Below are 21870 nucleotides of genomic sequence, written 5' to 3'. Positions count from 1 at the left end.
GCCCTGCTGCCGCCGCCGTTTCCCCCCCACCCCCTGCACGGATCGCCCTGCCCAAACTTTCCGCACTGCCTTTCCCCCTCCACTGCCCCCCTAAAATCATAAGGGCTTTCAATCATCTTGCACCTTTTACTCGCCTAAACTCCGCGATTCTCACACCTGCAGAGTTTTGCTGCGGGAGGCAGGAGCTGCTCCATGCAGAAAGGAAGGAGCTCCTCTCCCAAGCTGGAGGGCAAACTTTGGCTGCCTTTGACTCAGAGGTTCCCCTTCCAACATGCGCTTAATTTGGCCCCGAGAGAAGCCGGGCCTCCCCTTCCCCAGCTGCCCATGCCACAGTGCCCCTTAGCTAAGGGGAGATGGGGAGGTGGAGGGGAGCAGCCATTCTTGCAAAGGCAGCACAAACCCACCCAAAGAGAATTCAACGCTTTGCTGAGTTTTGTCCCGTTGCCGCACTAAAACCTGGGGAGTGCTGAAACACTTGCATTGGAGTTTCCCGGTGTAGCTGTGCCAAGCCATGCTGCCAGGCTTCTCAGTGGCCAGAAGGGAGATCATGGCAAGAGCGATCTTTTTCCCCATTCCCTCCCTGGCCCTTGAGCTCATCTCGACACCTCTTTCTCTGCGCCACTTCTGGCTTCTCAACTCTCCCTGCCCAGTTCTTGCAACTGCTCCCTGACTCCTGGTGCAGAGAAAGAGTGAAAGCACTGGTGCACATGGAGAGGGGGAGGGGAGGAGCCTGGCCCCGTGTCCCTCTGGGGTGATGATGTGCGTGCCCATAGGGACGGCACTGCATGCCACCTGTGGCACACGTGCCTTAGGTTTGCCACCACGGGCCATACCCAACGGTTGCGTGGCGGCCTTAATGGGTCCAGACAGGAGCAATCAGCCATCAATATTCTCCACTAACAGAGGCGGTTCCACCGGGCATTGGGGAACAGCCCATTTGGCCACAAACGCAGCATCCATAAAGTTCATGGTGGTCCCAGAATCGATCAAGGCATATACCGGAATCCCCTGGGGCCTACCAGAGAGGATCAAGTGTACCACCAATATCAAATGCCGTGGGGGTCCGAGTGCCACATCTGATGGACGTCGCTCAGTGTTAGGGGAAGCCCGAACCAAAACACCTTTTAGATCGGGCTCGGGGCGTTTCCTGACAGATGAGGTTGCTTTCGCAGGGCAGGCCCAGTAGCCGACACTCCTCGTCGCTTCTTGGGATAGGATGCAGCCAAATGCCCAGGTTCCCCACAGTAGAAACACAACCCCCCTGAACATCGTCTATTCATTTCTGCCACTGATAGGTGAGGCCTGGCAGCAGCTAACTCCATAGGCGCTTCCCGCAAAACTGGAATCTGACGCATAACTGGGGTTGCCCAGGTCTCTGGGGAAGCACGACGACTCCTATGGCTATTACAGCTGAGCGTCGATCTGCAAACAGAGATGGATCAACCCATTGAGGTCTAGGGGTACATCGACACGGGCCAGCTTGTCCAACAGCTCCTCCAATAAGCCATCCTGGAAAGCGTCCATGAGTGCAGCTTCATTCCAGGCCGAATCCTGGCTAAGCAGCCTAAACTCACTGATATATCCCTGTAAAGGGCGTCAGCCCTGCTTCAGAGCTTTCAGGTGTCTGGTAGCGGTCTGCGTCTTAATGTAGTCACAAACCCCCCAAAGTTATCAAACAACAGACTAGGCTGAACCAACAGGGGTGTGGCCCAATGGGCCGCAGGGCCAAATAGGAGGCTCATCATAAACCCCACTTTATCTTGATCAGTGGGGAAATCTGCCACTCTCAGGCTGATAAAGAACTGGCATTGTCCCAAAAAAGCTGGAAATATATACAGAGTGCCATCGAATTCATCAGACACTGCTACTGGACACTTCTGCTGGGATTGTGAAGCAGCAGGAGCTTGAAGCTGAGCAACGTGAGCTGTCAGCAAAGCCAGCTGTTGGGAGAGCTGGGTATTCTCTGCACATAACTGCTCCATGGTAAAGGGGGTAAAGGGACAAAGGCAAACTGTTCTGTCCCAGCCTCCGTGAATACTGCTCAACCGCTTACTCGTGAGGAAAACACCTTTGCATGGAATAAGGCAGGACTTGATAAGCATGCACCCTGTTCCAATTATTTTGCTCTGTGAAACTGTCAAACCTTGATATCACAACTTTCCTTGTTCCATCTGAAAATCTATATCCCTTGGAACCTGGCTCATATCCAACAAACCTACGTTTCCTGGCCTTTTTCTGTCCTTTCCTTCTGGTGCCTTTGGGAATATGCACCCAGGCATAACTGCCAAATGTCCTTAGGTGAGCTAATGAAGGTTTCCTTCCATACAACATGTAATATGGAGTTTCATTAATAGCAACACTCCATACCCTGTTCACTAAATAGTTGGTCGTTTTAATAAATAATAATAATAAAGGATAATAAAGGATACTCCATTATTGTGGTGATGTACTAGGGTGAGAAATAGAAAATGTTTATGAAATAAAATAAGAATATATTTACGTAAGTAATATCTGTATTTTAGATAGTATATCTTCTATGTAGTGAAATAAAGGAAATTTGGGCTACCTGAAAATTAAATATTATGGATATTAAAGGTTAAATTGGAATATTGCAATTAAATATTAAAATTAGGTAAAACTTAAAAACAGGATATGGATATGTATAAGTAAAAACATATTGATAAGTGTTTTAATTGAGTTTGATATAATTAGAAATTTACTAGCTTAAATATGCTATAGCAAATGTTAAGGGAAATAGAGAAGGAATTTTAGATGATGTAATCTGAGATATGTATTAAAGATGTTACTGAATTATTATTATTTTTTTTAATTGAAAATTTTATAAAGTTTTACAATATAAATCCCCCCTTCCCTAATCCACCCTTCCACTCCCCCTCCCTCCTCCCTCACTTCCCAGTGCCAATCACAGGGTTAACAATAAAATAATCATACTCAACTAACATTAATCAACTATTAAAATAACATATCTATAACCTCCTTTAACTCTCTTTTAAACAAATATACAGTTATTAAAAACAATAGTAATAACATCACTTTAATAATTAAAAATAGTACTAAATAAACTATTCTAACCTTTATACAACAATAATACTCTAAAATTCACTCAAAAACCAAATGATATTTTTGGTCCCATATTTACGCTCAATATAATCTATCCATTTTCTCCAAACCAAAATATATCTTTCTTGTGAATAATCCTTCACATAAGCGGAAATCTTGGCCATTTCTGCTAAGTTCGAGACTTTAAGTGACCATTCTTCTATAGTGGGTAAACGTTCCGTTTTCCAATATTGAGCTACTAGTAGTCTTGCAGCAGTTATAAAGTTCAACATCAATTCCATTTCTTTTGCATCCAAGTCNAAACATTTTATAAAAATTTTCCCTTAGGTTTTGAGCTTGAGTAAATTTTACATTTCTAACCCAAATTATCTCCCATGTGTCCAATAAAATTGGTTCTTGTATATTTTGCGCCCATTTTATCATACAATCCTTAACCAATTCTGTTTCTGAATCCAACTCAATCAGTACATTATAAATTCTTTTAATATGAGCTTGAGATGGATCTTTAATCTGTTTCATCAAATTTGCATCCTGTAAAGTAATACCAACTCTTTGACCCATACGCCACCTCATTATCAACTGATTATAATAAAACCAAGAATATTCAAGTTACTGAATTATTGACTAACCCAATCACCATGTTGCTTTCCAAATACTCAATTGTAAAACTAGAAAACTAATAAAAATTTGTTATGAGGAAAAGAAGAGATTGGACAGCCATTTGTCTGAAATGGTATAGTATGTTTAAATGTGTTATGTATGCGTACACTTTGAGAGCAAGCAACTAAATTTCATTTTTAAGGTCTGCCATTGTGCCCACAGTAAAAAATGACAATAAAGATTATCTATCTAAATCTTGTGTGTGTGTACCGGTAGCATCTGTTACTGTAAGCCTCAGCTAACCGGGATGGGAGCGGATCATAGCTTTCCACCTCAGCTTTCAAAACAGGTTAGGTCCAAAATGAAACAGGTATCAAACTGTAGGCCCGATGCAGAAGCCGGAAGATTGTGGTTAACTAAACGCAACATGATTCCAGGCTTCAATACTAGAAATCACTCTTGAGGCGCATATAACGCCATTTCTGAGGAAAGCTATTATTAGTCAGCCTTTTACTTCACTATCAAACGAAACCGATTTAAGCGATATTTGTCTCCAGCCTGCTTCCGTCCAGATGGCGGAACAGCATTTGAAGATCTTCTCCTTCTGGCCTTCCACTGAATAGGATGCCGGCTTTTCCTCCTTGCTTCGCCCCCCCCCCTTTCGAGGCTGAGTCAGCGCAGTACCCTAAGACGTTTTCCTCCTCCCGCCGGGAGCCCCATCTGGTTGGCGGCCGCTTTCTCCCTCTCCCCCTTCCTTCCCCGCCTCCTCGGAGGCCAGACTGCCTGCCCCGGGAGGCAGCGCAGAGAAAGGTGCAGCGGAGCTACTTTGGAGGCAGCGAGGAAATGAAGGCAGTGGTTGGTGGTGTTTCGGCACGGCCAGGCAACCGGCGCTAAAGGAAACACTCAGGCTGGTGGCCTTGTTGCTGGTGGAAGCCGCGGAGGCGAGGCGAGGCGAGCCAAGGGCGATGCAGCTGCAATTACAGCTGCAGCCGATGTTGGCTGTCCCTGTAGTCGGCTGAAGCGAGGCTCTTTCGGTGCTCAGCCGGTAACGCTATCAGGGCGGCCCTGGAAAAAGGCGACAAGCACAATGCGTTAGGCAGACGCGGTGCTGCGTTGCTGAGCAACTGCGGCCCGGGGAAGAGGCTGTTCAGCTCGCGATCCCCGGCGGCGACAGGAGCCCATCTGCGATGTAACCCAAGGGAGGCGCGTTGCACGAAGGCCTCCCTCTAGAAGCGCTGGCCTTCGGCCGTGGGCAAATAAATGGTTCCTCTTGGGCCCCAAAAGGATTGGCTCGTTTGACACATCCTCGGGAGTAAGTATTGGTTTCTCAAGCTCCGTATGCGGGGAGGGGGGAGCGGATGGCGGGCATAATTGTTAAGTCCCTGGGAGCGGGCATCGGTGTCTTCGCGTCACACGCTTACCTACTGTGGATTCAACCATTGCTTTCTCAACCTAGTTTTCCGAGTTCCCGTTATACAGCGAACCACCAACTGTCCACACGGTCTGGCTTTAAGCAACGTATTAGATGAAAGTCTTTGTGGTATTAGATGAAAGTCTTTGTGGTTCAGAGAGAACGCAACTTATTTAAAGCGTGTTAAAGAAACCTGCTATAAGTCCATTTCGGCTGTAACAAATTTTTTTACATAAACGTCATGGCCTAAATATGCAGTCAAAATGTAAACTGATTTATAATTTTAGAACACTTCATTGACTATTGGCAAACCATGTTTTTACCTGATTGAATTGACCCATTTTCTGGATTTGCACATTACATTGAAACATAAACTAACCAAATAGGTAGAGTTTGATAGTTAACAATCAGATTTGCCCTTTTCTACAAATGCTTGACATATGTCCTAAAGCCCAAAATTGGCTGACTTGGTCAGGAAAGGAATCTTCAGTTTCCCACACTCAGTGTGCTATAATTGTGAAAAAGGGCATATTCAATATTGGGAAATTACAGATTAAACAATTTGTTAATTAAATACAATTGCTGTAAAGTGCTCAAATTGTTCAGCTTGATGCCAGCTAGTTAGGTCCAGAGAAGATGAAGTCTCATCTCGCAAAGTTATCTGAGATGAGTTTGATATTTTGAATCTTAAGGAAGTATAGAGGGTTCTCTGTAATACAGGTAAATCTTGCTTAGAGACCACAATTGCAACCCACAACTTATAATTTTACTTCCACATTCTCCACTAATTTTGCTTGTCACAAGTCACTTGGAAAGCACACAAATGATAATCATGTGACTGTGGGACACAGTGACAATTATAAATGTGAGAATTGGTCAGAGAGCTTTGGATTTTTTTACACCATTGTAATTTTGAATGGTCTCTAAAGTAAGCAAGGACTGCCTGTTTATCTGTATCAGCTCAGTATATAAGTTCTCCTAGTTAATAAAGGCCTCCAGGTAATGACTGAACGCTGAATCAGAATGGTAGTAACACTCCTTCAGAGGAGTGTTAATGTTTTATTTTGAAAGAGGGATATTATGCCTCCTCAGGAAGCCATCACTCAACTCTGATATACTGGATAATTATTATTTAATTTCCAACTTCCTCTTTGGGGGCAAGGTTATACAGCACATTTTTGCCCTGAACTTCAGAGATCCAAGAGAAGCAGATCGTTTGGACCCATTTCACTTTTAGTTCAGCATAGAAAAGGCATTGCTCTCAATATCAGTGATTTCTGGTGGGACAGGAAAGTTGATCCTTCTGATCCTACTTTATCTCAGCAGCTTTCAGTGCCTTCTTGTTATTATTCTGACATTCTCCAAGCATCAAGAATGGGGAGCACTATATTATATAGGGATAGAAGCAATTGTGGGGGCAGAGATCGAGCCATGGGGATTACTGCAGGACTTGATATGCTCCTTGTTCCTATTCAGTATGAAACTATTCTGAACAGCGTTGTGCTCCCCAGATGTTCACAATTTGAAGATCTCAAAGAGTAGGTGGCAGCTGTGGGAAAGAGGGCCTTTATACATACAGTAGTAATTCCATCTTAAGCAGCAATAAACTGGGAAAGCAGACATTACTCTGTGTCACTTGTGCATTAATCACCTCTCAGTTGGACTGGTTCAATGCACTGTACATGGATCTGCCTCAAAGAGCATTAAAAGCTACAGTTGGTCCAGATTGCAGCAGCTCAGGTGCTGATGGTGTACCTCACCACCCACATAACAATTCTGAGGAATGCACAAATTGACCTTGAACTGCTGGGTACAATTCAGAGTGCTGACTGACACATTTAAAGCCATTCCTGATTTAAGCTGCTTTTTCCCTGTAATGTATGCCCACCCCATAAGATCCAGTAGAACAAATTAGCTACACATCCCCATGATTAGAGATTATCACCATCAGGTACCATAGAAATGTTCCTTTTCAGACACTGTTCCCCCCTATGTAATACTACATTCCCACCCCAATATGGGATGAGACTATTAGTTTTTAGGAAGCTTGCTTTTTGATCAAAAGATTGGAATTCTGTTAAAGTTTTACTTGCAACTCTTAGTTTCATAGGAATATTTCTAGTTGTTATTTTTATCTGGTTACATACTAGGGAGTTATACTCTGCTAGGAGTTGGCAGAATAGATCTGTAAATAAGTTCTTTCCAATGATAAGAAAAATAGGCAATTGGCAGTATATTTATTGACATATATTTCTCATTTTTTGGTAGGGTTTTCTCTCCACTAGATGATGAGAAACTAAATATTTTGTACAATCCTTTATACTAAGAAATGTTATTGTCTAAGAGAACAATCCAAATGATCAAATGTCTGAAAGTTTGTCCCCAAACACTGGTGTAGTTGTGCATATACTGTAGTAAAGTTATTTTGAAATGCTACGATCTCTTGTTCTTTTGCTCAATATGCAGTCTTAATGTAGCTTTCTAACACAATGAACTTGACCTTGACACACAAAGACAAAAATAGGAGAACATCATTTGATTCTGAGTGAAAATATCATGAAAAAATTAATAGTCTACCAATTTTTCTTTGCTTGTTTGCTAGGAAATTCAGAGCTTTGCTAGTTGTGATTGAAGTAAGAGTACAATATTAATATTTCTATCAATGTTAGTGTTTCATTATGTTATTTTGATTGCATGATCCAAGAACCTATGAAATAAATAAATTAGATGGTAATTTTGTCAGAAAATTGGTTGATTAAAAAAAAAAGCTGGAAAAACTTTTTGTGATAGACATTGCATACTCCAAAGTAATTGTTCCCTGAAGTACAGTCAAAGCCACATTGGTAGTCTTTTTTTCATTGATTTCTTAATGCATTTTGCATCTAGAATCTACCAGAAATACTATTTTTTCATTTGTCCTTAAAAATCCCATTGCCTGTACTAATTGAAATGAAAAACTATTTACAAAATGGCACTAAATATGTTGATTTTCAAGTTCGAAATAAGTAGGTATTTATTAAATATACTTTGCGTTCTGGGGAAATTAAAAATGAATCTCGGTGACTCACATGAAAAATATAAAATAAATCCCACACAAAAATAAAAACACAAGAACAATAATATAGTGCTGTAAGAACAGACTATTCAATAACATGCAGTGGTATTAGGGTCTAATCCCAGTTCCTCACGTATGACTTATTAGGTTCTTTCTCATGAGTATGTAACAAGCATGTTCCTCCGGGCCTATATATGTTAAGTAATCCTCATGAGTACTGTTACAGTTATTTATTCATTCATTAATCAAATTTATATAGCTGCCCAAATTAATGGGGGTTTACTGTAGGACAAGTTAGGGGAATTGACTGTTAGATTCACTTGATTTTATTTTCCACCATCACCTGCAAACCTCACTATCTGACAGGAAAAAACGTCCACAAGTTCTGCCTCCAAATGTGGGCTAGGAAAATTTTGATTGATGGCTAGACCCATAGATTTAGGCATTTGTCAAAATCTGGTAGTGAGACTGCTGAGCTGTGAGCCACATGGGAGTTTCCTGATGCTGTAAAGCAGGAGAAGAGATAGTATTAATTTTTGTTTAATCAGCCTCTAGAACATGAGAGGAGCTGGAAGTCCTGTGGTGAAGGAGAATCTCTCCTTTGCATCAAACTACTTGCTTCCATATGAAAATACAATTTGGTCTTTAGGCCAAAGCCAAGAGTCTTTTTATAGATAGTACTTGACTTGCAACTATAATGAAGCCTGCCAATTAACAGTCGTAAGCCATGAAGGTTATAGTGTGAGACATCACATAACCCAGGGGTCCCCAACCCCCGATCCATGGACCGGCACAGGGCCGCACAAACAAGGAAAGCCCCATCCACGGGATGCAGGCAGTACATGAAACCACGCCCCCTCCAGTCTGCAGAAAAACCTCTCTCCACGGAACTGGTCCCTGGTGCTCAAAAGGTTGGTGACCTCTGACATAACCAACCCAATTTTATGACCTTTTTTGCAGCATATGTTAAGCAAATGCCACGATCATTACACAAACCTATTGTTTGTTATGAGGCATTTTTGCTGAAAACTGGAAGTAAATGATGATTTTCAGCAAAAACATTGTAAATCATAGTTGTGTGACCACATGGTACTTGAAATGGCTGTAAATGTTGGCCAGTTGACAGTCACCAAAATATGATCATGTGACCAGCTGACAGAAATCTAGAATTTGATCATAAGTATCTTTTGGGGGGGGTTATTGTGACTTCCAGCAGTTGCTAAGCAACTGGTCATAAGTCAAGGACTACCTGTATATTAATAGAAACTGGAAAATAAACATGAACTTAGAATTTACCCTTTGATAGTTTCAGAGCCCTATAAATTTTATTTTGAAGGAAAGAAACCAATTAATCTTACTCCAAGCTGCTGTTTGGAGAAAAAAAGTGTTTGGGGGAGGAATTGTCATTCAGATTGATAAGTTGCTTTCTAGGTGAAAACAAAGAAAAACAGTACATTAATTTCAGTTGTCTTTTCCTTATCCATATTAGATTAATTAATATCAGTGGATGGTAAAATAATGGTGATTATTTTATAAGATTCATATAAATAATTAGGCCAAATTATTAATAAAATACACACCAGTACTCAATTTTGTCTTATGCTGAGGACAATGTAATATATGCACCCCACCCCACCTGTGTCGGCAGAGGAGGCATGCTACAGGCCCTGTCAGTCAAAGAATTCTGCCTGGCGGAGTCCAGGAGAAGGGTCTTCTCTGCCATGGCACCTGCCTTTTGGAACATCTGACCCTCTGAGGTGATGGTCAGATGTCGGTTCCCACCTTTTCGACCTTCCGTAAGTGCCTGAAGACCTGATTCTGCTAGATGGCTTGGGAACCCAACAGGAAGCATCACACTGGTTGTGAATTAACAGACAATCCCATCTCCCCCTGTGCATCCGGCTCCCTCCTTCCCCATCTTTTAACTATAATTCTATTTTTGATTGTAATTTCCATTTTTATTGTTTTAGAAATATTTGTCTTTTTTATTTTAATGTTTTTAACACTCTAAGCCACCCAGAGTTGCTTTGAAACATGAGTAACATTTAAAACAAACAAACAAATAAATTGACCTGCCTATCTCAGGAATCACTATCTGCTTTGTGTTGGCTTTACTCCAATCCCCTCAGCCCCCACCTTCCTCCTTGCTTTATTTCAGACCTCCTGCATTTCCTGAGGCAGCTACCCTGGCACAGCTGAGCAGTTCTGGCCAAGTCTGAACACCCCCTACCTGGTGCTTGACCCTGGCCAGTCTGGAGGCATCCTGAACTGATTCCTGGCCAGGGGTCTTTTCCCACATGTTGGAACCTTTGTGAAGAATAATCAACCAATACAAGCCATCTTCCATCTCCTGTTAGATATGAAAGGCCTAAGGATTGATACTTGAGGACAAAAGTAGTGGGTACTACTCAGTCACTGCAAAGAAATGTTCACAACTTCCCCAAAGAATTTCTGTAGCTTCTATCAAATGCATCAAGTGTTTAGGCAGTTTTAAAGGTTTTTTGTGTGAAAAAAAGTAACATAATCATCCACCTATAGTAGAATGTATTCTGTTATTAACAAATAGATCACATATAATAATATATGAGGATCCTCAGCTGCATTGTGAGTTATGCTGTTGTATACACACTTCACTGAGCAGAGTCCTATTCAGCTTATTCTGAGTAATATATGATTGCAGGGTAATTGGGCTTCTTAATTCTGTGCTGTTGTCTTTTACAAATTTGTTGTGAGCGAGCATTGTGCAAACAGCAGTGTTGATAGGGCTTATTAAAAACTGATTTATTCTTAAGAATATTGATTTGTAGAAACACAGCACATCTGTATGTATTTTCAAAATTACCTGATATGGGAAAAAAGTTTTGAAATTAATTGCAGAGTTACCTTTCAATTGTAGGAAAATTAGAAAAATAAATTTAGGGAATTTTTTTTGTCATGCCTGATCAAATATGCTTGCTTATTTGAATAGCTGAGCTCAGTAGCATTTGCAGTCTAATTCTATAACCTTTGATACTATTGCTAAAGCTTCTTCCAGCAGTTATAAATAAATTCTCATTTTTAAAATTAACCTATTCATATATGTTCAGGATGGCAAATCATATTGCTAAATTTGAATGGTTATGCAGTAAACTTAATAACAAAGAAGGGAACCTCATTTTTTTCTCGATTCATGCAAAATTACACTGAAATCTCTAAGCTGCTATATATTGCATTTAAAACTTTGCTTTGTTATATAGGAACATTTCTTTAATTCTCCATATAGATGAGAACATACTGAAATTTAGGGCAACTAAATGGATTTCTCTTTTCTGCAAAAATAATAATACAACAAGAAGACAAACACCATAGGTAGTTTAAAGGCTGTGTATTAGACACCTTACAGTGTATTCTGTATTTCAGAGATCTTTCGTTATTTGTAGAGACTGTTCATAAAATAAATAAAAGGGTACACATTAATGTATTTTTGTGGCTTTTAAAAAGCAGAAACTAACAGAAGTTACATGGCTCATATCTGACATCATGCACCACCGGTGGCTGCTGTTAGCTGCATGCTTTTGGGTAATATTCATGTTCATGGTTGCTAGCAAGTTCATCACACTGACCTTCAAAGATCCTGATGGTAAGTTGATTCAGCTTTATTCTTATTAATACAAGTAATCACTGAACAATTTTTGTGTCCAAAATGGTGTGAGAGAAATTAAACAGATCTTCTAGTTTTGGTTTTTCCCATCCATTCCTTTTTTTCATTATATTGACTTTAAGTCTAAAAGATGATGCAACTTGCCTGTGAGTTGCAACAGTGAAATAGTTATGCAGATGATTCTCACTTTTTCTTGGGTTAAACTGCCTTTGTTTTCAGCAAATGTCTAAATGTTGAATATTACAATTATTCCTTATTTCTTTCAACATTGAACACATCTAGGAAACTGAAAATGAAACAAAGATTTCATAGAATTTTAATTGTGTATGGAAAGGTACAGATACTGAATTATTTAGCATATCAGAGCATTTTGTGTACTGTTCCTTTTCAGATTAACTTGTAATACTTGCGCATAGATGTTAAAATCATTTATATCCTTTCCTGTAGGGAAGATTTTTGCTTAGTTCTATTACAGGGCTTTTCAACCAGTGGTACGGGTACCACCTGTGGTACATTGGCACCTGGCAGGTGGTACGCGACCATCCTAGAAAAGTAGCGTGGAAGAGGAATGAGCTGAACCGGTGGCAGCACTGCACAAGCCTGAGCGAGAGATGGCTGGAGCTGCAAGGCTGTCAGGGCTCAGCGGAAGCGCCAGGATCAGCGCTTCGGGGCTGTCAGGGCTCAGTGGAAGCACCAGGATCAGCGCCAGGCTCCAGCTGGAGCTTGGCGCTGATCCTGGCGCTTCTGCTGAGCCCAGAAGAAGCACCGATCAGCTGGAATGTTGCAGCATCTCCAGGGTCTTGTGATTTACATTCAGATGCTTGGCAACTGATTCATATTTATGATGGTCACAGTATCCCAGGGTCATGTGAAGTGACCAAAACCTGCTGCAACCACCCAGCAGACAAGGGGAATAAAAACCAAACACCCCCACCCCACCCCCGCTGCCAATCCTCAACAGAAATGCTCGCAACAATGAAAACCTCGGGCACCGCTGGGCAGGCAGGCAGGTGTCTTGCTCAGCTGTGGCTTGGGGGGGCACTTTTTTCAGTGCCATTGTAACTTCAAACAGTCACTAAGCAAACTGTTGTAAGTCGAGGACTATCTGTACTTCATCACTTTTTTCCTTTTTTTTTTTTTTGATCATCAAGTTTTTGACATCTTGCTAGGTGACTGGTGGTACTCGGATATTGCCATATCCTAAAGTGGTACAATGGGTGAAAAGGTTGAAAAGCCCCGTTCTATTAGATACTTCTAACCCTGTTCCCTTTCACAGACTAGAATGGTTTTAATGCATTAGAAACACTGTACCAAGTTAGCGTCTTCCAATCAACTTTGCAACATTTACATGATTTTGTGATGTTTCCCTTTTTTTGTGCTCCTCCAATCCTTGTGGTAAAAATAACATCTTTTCAGACTTGGTTTAAGAAACAACACAAACATAACTGTCTGAGAAGATGGGAAATTATTATCTCAATGCATGTAGGTGACATGTTTGGAGAATCTGGTTTCAGAGGTCATTACACTAAAGTTTTCCAAATCATGAAATATTTTTTTTAAATAATTTGTATTCTGTTTAAAATCTTTAATTACAGCTGATTTGAAGTGTAATTTAATTATAATTTTATGGTTGTGATCAATCAAATTGTTTATGCAGTATGAAGGAAAAAAAGTTTGTTTTTCTTCAGTTGCTGTTTTCTTCATCTAGTTCATGGTGCCAAGCAAGAGCCAGTAATACCAACAACTATAACTGAAGTAGGAAAAGGTCATGTAACAAAAGAGAAGAGGCTGCCTGGACAATTTCAGGTATATAAAAGGAACAGGTTGAAAGGCTAAATAAATGGTATGGTTTCAGAGTTCTCTATGTCATATTTCATTGTGTTAGATCAGTGGTTCTCAACCTGTGGGTCGGGACCCCATTTGGGGTCGATCGACCATTTCATGGGGGTCACCAAGCAAGGCTTGTCCGCCATTTTTTTTGTCCGCCATTTTTTCCCCTTTTCCGGCGGGTGCCTTACCTCCCTTGGGCTGGGCCAGCTGGTGGTCGGCCTGCTCCGTCTCTGCCGCTTGCCAGCTACGCCTCGGCCAGCGCAGGGGGCGGAACCATGCATGCGCGGTGCTCCCGGGCAGGGAAAGTCCTTGACTTACAACCGGTTGGGTAGTCCTCGACTTACGACCGGTTTAGTCCTCGACTTACGACCGGTTGGGGTTGCGGCATTAAAAAGGTTGAGAACCACTGTGTTAGATTGTAACTGGTTCCTAGAACCAGTCAGCCAAATACTATAGAGATTTATGAGCAAAGCATCACTGTAGCCATCTGTAGTGCCTTCTGTTCAAAAGCAATTTTCCCTTGCTTTATTGTCCAGGAATTGACCTGTTTTACTTTTTAAAAGCTGTTTTGGTATTGTTTTAGGAGTTAAAATTTTACTACATTACTGGATTATGTTGATATTTTAAAACACAATATTTTGTATTTTTGTATATAATCGGGAATACATTCCTAAGCAGGCTTATCTGTTGAACATAATATAATAACAAATTGGAGTACCACTTTTAGAACAGATTTAAAAGTTCTAAAAGTTTCCAAATTGTACTTGTTTTTCATTTAAATTTAAAATTAAAAAATTTAAACACTGCACTTTGGAACTTTTTTGCTTTATTTTTATCAGTAAAGTGAAAACCATCTTCCTTTTTCTTTCTATGGTGCGAAAAAAATATTCCTTCATTTAGAATATTGTTTGCATATTGTTTATTTGTAAATTCACTCAATTTCTAAAATTTTATTTTGTTGCTGATGAAATCAAACTACTTTGCATCAGCTTGACAGAAGCTGCTATTTCAAAATAGAGACTCTAGAAAGAGTACAGAGAAGAGCAACAAAGATGATTAGGGGACTGGAGGCTAAAACATATAAGGAACGGTTGCTGGAATTGGGTATGTTTAGTTTAACGAAGAGAAGGACGAGGGGGGACATGATAGCAGTGTTCCAATATCTCAGGGGCTGCCACAAAGAAGAGGGAGTCAAGCTATTCTCCAAGGCGCCTGAAGGCAGGACAAGAAGCAATGGATGGAAACTGATCAAGGAGAGAAGCAACCTAGAACTAAGGAGAAACTTCTTGACAGAACAATTAACCAGTGGAACAACCTGCCTCCAGAAGCGGTGAATGCTCCAACACTGGAAGTTTTTAAGAAGAGACTGGACAGTCATTTGTCCGAAATGGTGTAGAGTTCCTGCCTGAGCAGGGGGTTGGACTCAATGACCTCCAAGGTCCCTTCCAACTTTATTATTATTATTATTATTATTATTATTATTATTATTATTATTATTATTACACAGTAATACTGCAATGCTGACCTTTAGAAACCTTGTACAGGCAGTCCTCAACTTACGACCACAATTGACCCCAAAATTTCTAAGCAAGACAATTGCTAAGTGAGTTTTGTCCCATTTTGCAACCTTTCGTGCTATAGTTATTAAGTGAATTGCTGCAGCAGTTAAGTTAGTGTCAGTTGTTAAATGAATCTGACTTCCCAATTGACACTGCAACTGTCATAAATACATGCCAGTTGCCAAGCGTATGAATTTTAATCACATGACCATGGGGATGCTACAAAGGTCATGTGAAAAACGGTTCTAAGTCACTTTTTTCAGTGCTGTTATAACTTTGAATGGATGTAAGTTGAGGGCTACCGGTATACGTTTGAAATGCTAGATTTTCTTGTATGAGTTGAACATTGAAATGCAAAATAATTTTTGTTCTTCTCTTCTACCATCCCAATCCCTTTTTATATCAAGACAATAGGAAAAAGTCTATCTGAAGACCTCGTACATGAAGGCCTGGTCCATATGGAGAGGCTTGAACTACTCAGGAATGTCTGCCAAGATGCATCTCTGAAAAACCTCACCCATACTACTGTTTCCAAGTTTGTTTTGGACCGAATTTTTGTATGTGACAAGCACAAGATCCTCTTCTGTCAAACTCCAAAAGTTGGCAATACTCAGTGGAAAAAAGTCTTGATTGTTTTAAATGGTATTTAGTTAACTTTTAAAGTCTCAAATGCATGTTCGCTTAGACAAAGAAAGATTTCAAAAATTTCTAACAGCAAAATATAAAAATAATATAATTCAATGGAATACATTTTTATTTTTGGCATTTTATATTTTGTTTGAAAGCTGCTTCAAATATCCTAGCCTAGTTCTAGCTGTTCTACTTAGGTGTGCCATTGCCCACCCCAAAAAACTTTACATATATAATAGGCTTCCTGTCTTGGTTATTTTGTGAAATGATTATGTGCTGGGATTAATAAAGGTGAACTTATGCTAACCTTTAAAAGTTAGACAACTAAGGTATCACAGGTACCTTAAACTAACTTAAAGCTTTAATTTAAAGCTCTCAAGATGCCCAGGATTCTTCGTGGCATAAATATAGCCTGGAGATAAGGGGGGAGAAGAGGATGATTGCAAAAATGTTTGCAACATGTTTCCATGTTTTGTTTTCTACTGGAAAATGATGGCTTCCACACATGGAATTAATACAAATCAATAATTTAAATGTGTATATCCATTTTTTTTAGAATTGAGCAATTGTTTATTACTTGAACTTAACGCCATCTTTAGGGAATATATACAGGTTCTTTGGTAGAATGTTTGTTCAATTTTATTTTAAATCACGTGAGCAGTGGTATCACACCTACCTCAGATAGACAGATAGAGATATAGATGGGCGTCTAACAGCTATCCTACTTAGAAGGAACAGATAATTCTTTAGGTTATCATATTATCATTGAATTCATTTTGAATTATTGGTAACATTTAGTTCAGGGCAAATTATAATCAAAAATAAAATAGTTTGTAAAAATAACGAACACCAAGAAACTACTATAAAACAAAGTAATAATTTATTTTAATAGCACCTTTAATAGAAAACTAAGTAGGCAGTAAAACAGGTCCAACTCAATTCCATGTGGATATTATGTGAAAGACAATATTGCTTTGAAAAAAATGATTTTGGGAGCTATAATTAAATATTGTAATTAAGGTCTTCTCTTGATGGAATTCTTTCTGGCAGTGGATTTAAATAGGTAATTCCTGGTCCTTCCAAGTCTTTCTTAAAAATTGAAAACCCTTTGGAGTAGATAGGAGGATGACAAGATCTGTTGTTAGAAGTAAAGGGAAAAAAAGTCCTAGTGTGCAAACAGATTTCTACAATATTGGATTTTGACTTAAGGACAGGCCACACTTACTGAACTACCTGTATTCTTGTACTCTGGCTAATATACTTTTCAGGCATAAGGCTGTAATGGAGAGTTACACATAACTCTGTTGGTAGTATGAAGTCAAGGAATTGGCTAATCACATGTCAGTATTAGGAATCTGGCTTTCTGCCCATATCTAAAAAAATTAGTACAACTAACCCACTGTATTTTTGGATCCAGCTGTTGCAGATCAAGATTCAGCAATTGGTCAGACTTTGGGATAAAATAACTTCCACAAAGAACGTTGTAATCTGGCATGCTGACAGCTGAAAGAGATTACACAGAGTCTTTGAATAGAAACCCTAGATTATTACTATATGGAAACTTGTAATCATGATGAAAACAATTCATTGAGCTTTCCATTTTTTAAAGAGCGATCTGGAGTTCAGGCCTGGATTGTAGGAAGATAAGAAACTTAATAGCAATATCAGGACATGGAGACTGGACTGAAAAGTAGAAAGTAGGTACCATAAGTAGGTACCAGCAAACTAATTGATGGACATTTCCATGAAGTCACCAAGACCTGATCTGTTTTTACCTTTTTACCTATTAACAAATAAATAATCATGACAGCCACTAGTGTATATCATAATGGGAATGGACTGAAAGGTGCTATTGTAAGAGCAAGTTCTAACTTATTTCCTCAGGAGCTTTTCCTTCCATCAATGAGATCCCTGAAAACATTGTGCATGACCATGAGAAGAACGGTCTTCCACGCTTATCTTCCTTCAGTGATTCTGAAATTAAAAAAAGGTAAGTAGTATTTTAATGTGTCTTTGAAAACTCTTTCCATTATGAAAATCTCATTTTTGATCATTTGTGCACAGTTTATGATTATTTATTTAAATGTATTATAACTGCCCACTCCCATAGACTCTTAAATAGAGTTGATAATCAGAAAAGGCTGTACAGGTAGCCCTCAATTTACGACCACAATTGAGCCCAAAATTTATGTTACTAAGTGAGAAATTTGCTAAGTGAGTTTTATCCCAAGTGAGTTTTGTCCCATGTTACAACTTTTCTTGCCACAGTTAAGTGAATCACTGCAGTTGTTAAGTTAGTGAATCTGTCTTCCCCATTGTCTTTGTCAGAAGGTTGCAGAAGGGGATCATATTATCCCAGGACACTGCAACTGTCATAAATATGAACCAGTTGTCAAGCATCTGAATGTAAATCACGTGACCATGGGAATGCTGCAAGGATGAAACATGATCATATGTCACTTTTTTCAATGTCATCGTAACTTTGAACAGTCCCTAAATGAACTGTTGTAAGTTAAGGGCTACCTATATTATAGCTTTGGATGGTGATCTGTGCTGTCCCTGTATAGGCTCACAGTTATATAAAAACCATTAAAATTGTAGTAAGACCAGTATGCTATAAAATCCCATTTTTATTATTTTGCATTTCACATCTTAGCTTTAGAAGAGAGAGTATAGCTATAAAGTACTGCTTTGGGATTTCTAAGAAATCATGTGGAAGACAGGACAGAGCTGCCTCTCCTTACACACAAAAACACAGATCTTTACAAGCAATAGTTTTGTTAAAACAAGCATCCAGGTGATAGTTACAGTTATTACTTTGTTTTTTAAAAAATCATCATTCTTAATCTTGATAATAAATGATATTTATAACTGGCCTTGATAGCATTTGCTATCTTAATAATATATCTTATATCTTAAAAATAAGATATAACTGTGAAACATAACTTGAATACAGGAAATCTTTGTTTAGTAACTACAATTGGGACCAGCAATTCAGTTGTTAAGCAAAGCAGTTGTTAAGTGAAACCACAACTTGCTTATGATCTTACTTCATCTTTCCCTTGCTTTACAGATCAGCAAAGATCATAAATGTGAGGATTGATCATAAAGTTACTTCTTCATCACTGTCATAATTGTAAACAGTCACTAAAGGAGGCAGTCACTAAGCAAGGACTACCTACCTGTATAGTCTTAGGAGTAGAACTAGAAGAAAAAAATATATGTTGATATTGTCATCTATTTAATTTGAATAGTCTTTTAAGGATACTATTTGTACAATTTGATTTCATTTCATCTCTATTTTTTTTTTTTTTTGGCTATTTTTTCAAAATAACCGGCTATTTTAGCAGCTGCATTCCTTATTAAGTGAACAGATTTCTGTTCAGTGATAGAAGTTGACTGCACTTCTTTGAACAGAACATACAACAATGAGTAAATCCTGCTGACAGATTCCTATCAGGTTCTTTGGCCATTGCCAAAGGCCAAACAATGCCTTGATTCTTTCCAAACATTATTCTCAAGGAGCTCTTTAATAAGATTTATTGAGAAGAAAAGGATAGTGTTGTAAGAATTTCAACAACTAAATTATATTCTACATTTAGAACCAATAGATACCTGCGTGATATATACAAACACCTTAATTTCTTTTCTAAGAGCCTTCCTGTAATCCTGCAAGGTGGTAAATCTTTTACTTAAAATGGAGAAGCTAGCAGTTTTTATCAGTCTGGGAACCAATTACAATAGTAATTGTACTATTTCAGCGACCATTCAAAGTGATGGTAATGATGAACAAGGGGATTTACAACTGTTCCTAACAGTTGCGACCATCGCAGTGTCCTACAATCATGTGATCATGACTGATTTAGCAATCAGCTTGCAATTCCAATGATCACAGCATTTGTGACCTTCATTGCTAACTTCCATCAAGGAAAGTCAATAGAGAAACTGGCAGGAGGTTGCAAATGGCCGTGGGATGCTGCAACCACATGAAAGTCACTTCATGATAGCAACTGAAATTGCTGCAACTGTGCTTAAGTCAACATGGTCTTGAATTGCCAGTCCCAATTACACCATTAAGGGAGGACCATCTGTTCTATAATACTATTCTGTCATTAGATGGACATAACTGGAAGCAATCAAAGATCTTAATTTTTGCAGATTTCTCAGCTGAATAGTATGCAAACATGTTTAACAGCAAAATTTTAAATTTTCCCTAACAGTAAATTTAACCTGTTCGTAAAGTCACTATGTGATACCTCAGTTGCACATCATTTGCTACTGTAGTCATTAAGAGAGGAACATGGGCAAATCAGCACTTTTTGTAAACTGAATTATCAGTAAATTTTAAAATACTATCTACAACTATTTTTGCTTATGTTTTCCATTTAGATTGAAATTGTATTTCAAGTTCTTCATCGTAAGAGATCCTTTTGAGAGGCTTATTTCTGCATTTAAGGATAAATTTGTCCACAATCCTAGATTTGAACCTTGGTATAGACATGAAATTGCTCCTGGAATTATTCGAAAATATAGAAAGAATCGCACTGAGACTAAAGGACTACAGTTTGAGGACTTCGTGCGCTACTTAGGTGATCCAAATCATCGATGGTTAGATATACAATTTGGAGATCATATAATTCATTGGGTAACCTATGTTGAACTATGTGCCCCCTGTGAAATAACATATAGTGTAATTGGACATCATGAAACTTTGGAGGAAGATGCAGCATACATCTTAAAGGAAGCAGGAATTGACCATCTGGTATCTTATCCTACAATTCCTCCAGGCATAACGATATATAACAAAACAAAAGTGGAACACTATTTTTCAGGCATAAGCAAGAGAGACATAAGGCGCCTTTATGCCCGCTTTGAAGGAGATTTTAATCTTTTTGGCTATCAAGAACCAGATTTTCTACTAAACTAGTATCTAGAAATTCTGGGCAAATGAATCTAAATCTTAATTGTAAACATATAGTGTGTAACTGAGGTTCTTATTGCAAACATATACTGTGTAACTGGGCTCTTATTGCAATATTTCTAGATTTTTCCAAATGTTCCTTGCATTTATTGAATATTTGCAATAGGAGCCACAAAGAACTGCCAATTAGTCATTAAAAAAATATTACTACATGACACTGCTACAGCAGTGCAAAAAGTATGAAATAGTAAATGTCAGACATTCCTTTTTTCCTTTGCCAAGAAAGAATGAATGAACTAGTAATCTGTAAAGAAACTTGATATGAATACAAAACAAAACATTTAGAAAGGGCAGGAAATACCACTTATATCAATGGCCTTAGAAAACTATGGAGGCCAAACAGATTGGTAAGTACTGTATAATTTAAGGAAAATACTTCAGATCCTACCATGGAATCAATCTGAAAGTCCTTTTGCTGTAGTCTTGTGATGGTTGCTTACTGTTATTCGTTCAGGAAATAACAGTTGCACAAATTTTAATTTGTAAACTCTGAGTTATCATGAGGTGAAAAATCTTTTGCAAGATAAGCTATAGATCCAATTGAAGAAATTTTTAGACAACACTAAAAATGATTCTTCATTTGCTGAGTAATCTTAAATAAATCCCAGTACAGTATTGACTGCATAGGATCATTAAGTCCATGCATTTGCTAATCCTACTCCCCAGTGGTGCTATTATAAAGTTGCCATAATGAATGAGATCAACGTTCTATTGAAACCTAGCATCTTATTTTTGGGATTTCTTACTTTTAAGAAATAACCATACATATGGATGAGGCAGCAAGCTGCCATAGGTATACTTATTTAATGTGTAACATCTTATGCAAATCATTTTTGATCTCTCAAATCTTAATCTTATAAAACNTATAAAACAGATCACAAAATTGAAAAGCAGGTGCCTATTGGTATAAACATGTTGCATCATACTCATCATGAGGCATAATTCTGTCTCTATGCTCAATAATTTATGTGGAGTTTTCACAATCAGCCACTGGGTTTGGTTATTTCAGGTTCATAAAATAAATAAATTATCCTTCCTCCCCAAATACTCAATTTTTCCAAATGAGTTTCTTTTTATACTTTC

The 21870-nt window shown here is 38.8% G+C and overlaps 1 protein-coding gene across 1 annotated transcript; it reads left to right on the top strand.

The window, feature by feature from the left end:
* The first annotated feature begins 11636 nt into the window (after positions 1 to 11636).
* Positions 11637 to 20966, top strand: CHST10 (carbohydrate sulfotransferase 10). The gene is made up of 5 exons (XM_015816740.2): positions 11637 to 11766; positions 13496 to 13593; positions 15584 to 15818; positions 17691 to 17796; positions 20196 to 20966. The coding sequence occupies exons 1-5, from the start codon at positions 11667 to 11669 to the stop codon at positions 20731 to 20733; spliced, it is 1077 nt and encodes a 358-aa protein (XP_015672226.1). The 5' UTR covers positions 11637 to 11666; the 3' UTR covers positions 20734 to 20966.
* Positions 20967 to 21870: the final 904 nt, after the last annotated feature.

The sequence above is a fragment of the Protobothrops mucrosquamatus genome, unplaced genomic scaffold (genome assembly GCF_001527695.2).
Source record: "Protobothrops mucrosquamatus isolate PMUCROS unplaced genomic scaffold, P.Mucros_1.0 scaffold490, whole genome shotgun sequence".
NCBI lineage: Eukaryota > Metazoa > Chordata > Lepidosauria > Squamata > Viperidae > Protobothrops > Protobothrops mucrosquamatus.
Note: the sequence above shows the minus strand (reverse complement) of the source record. Positions and strands in the feature narration are given on the sequence as shown.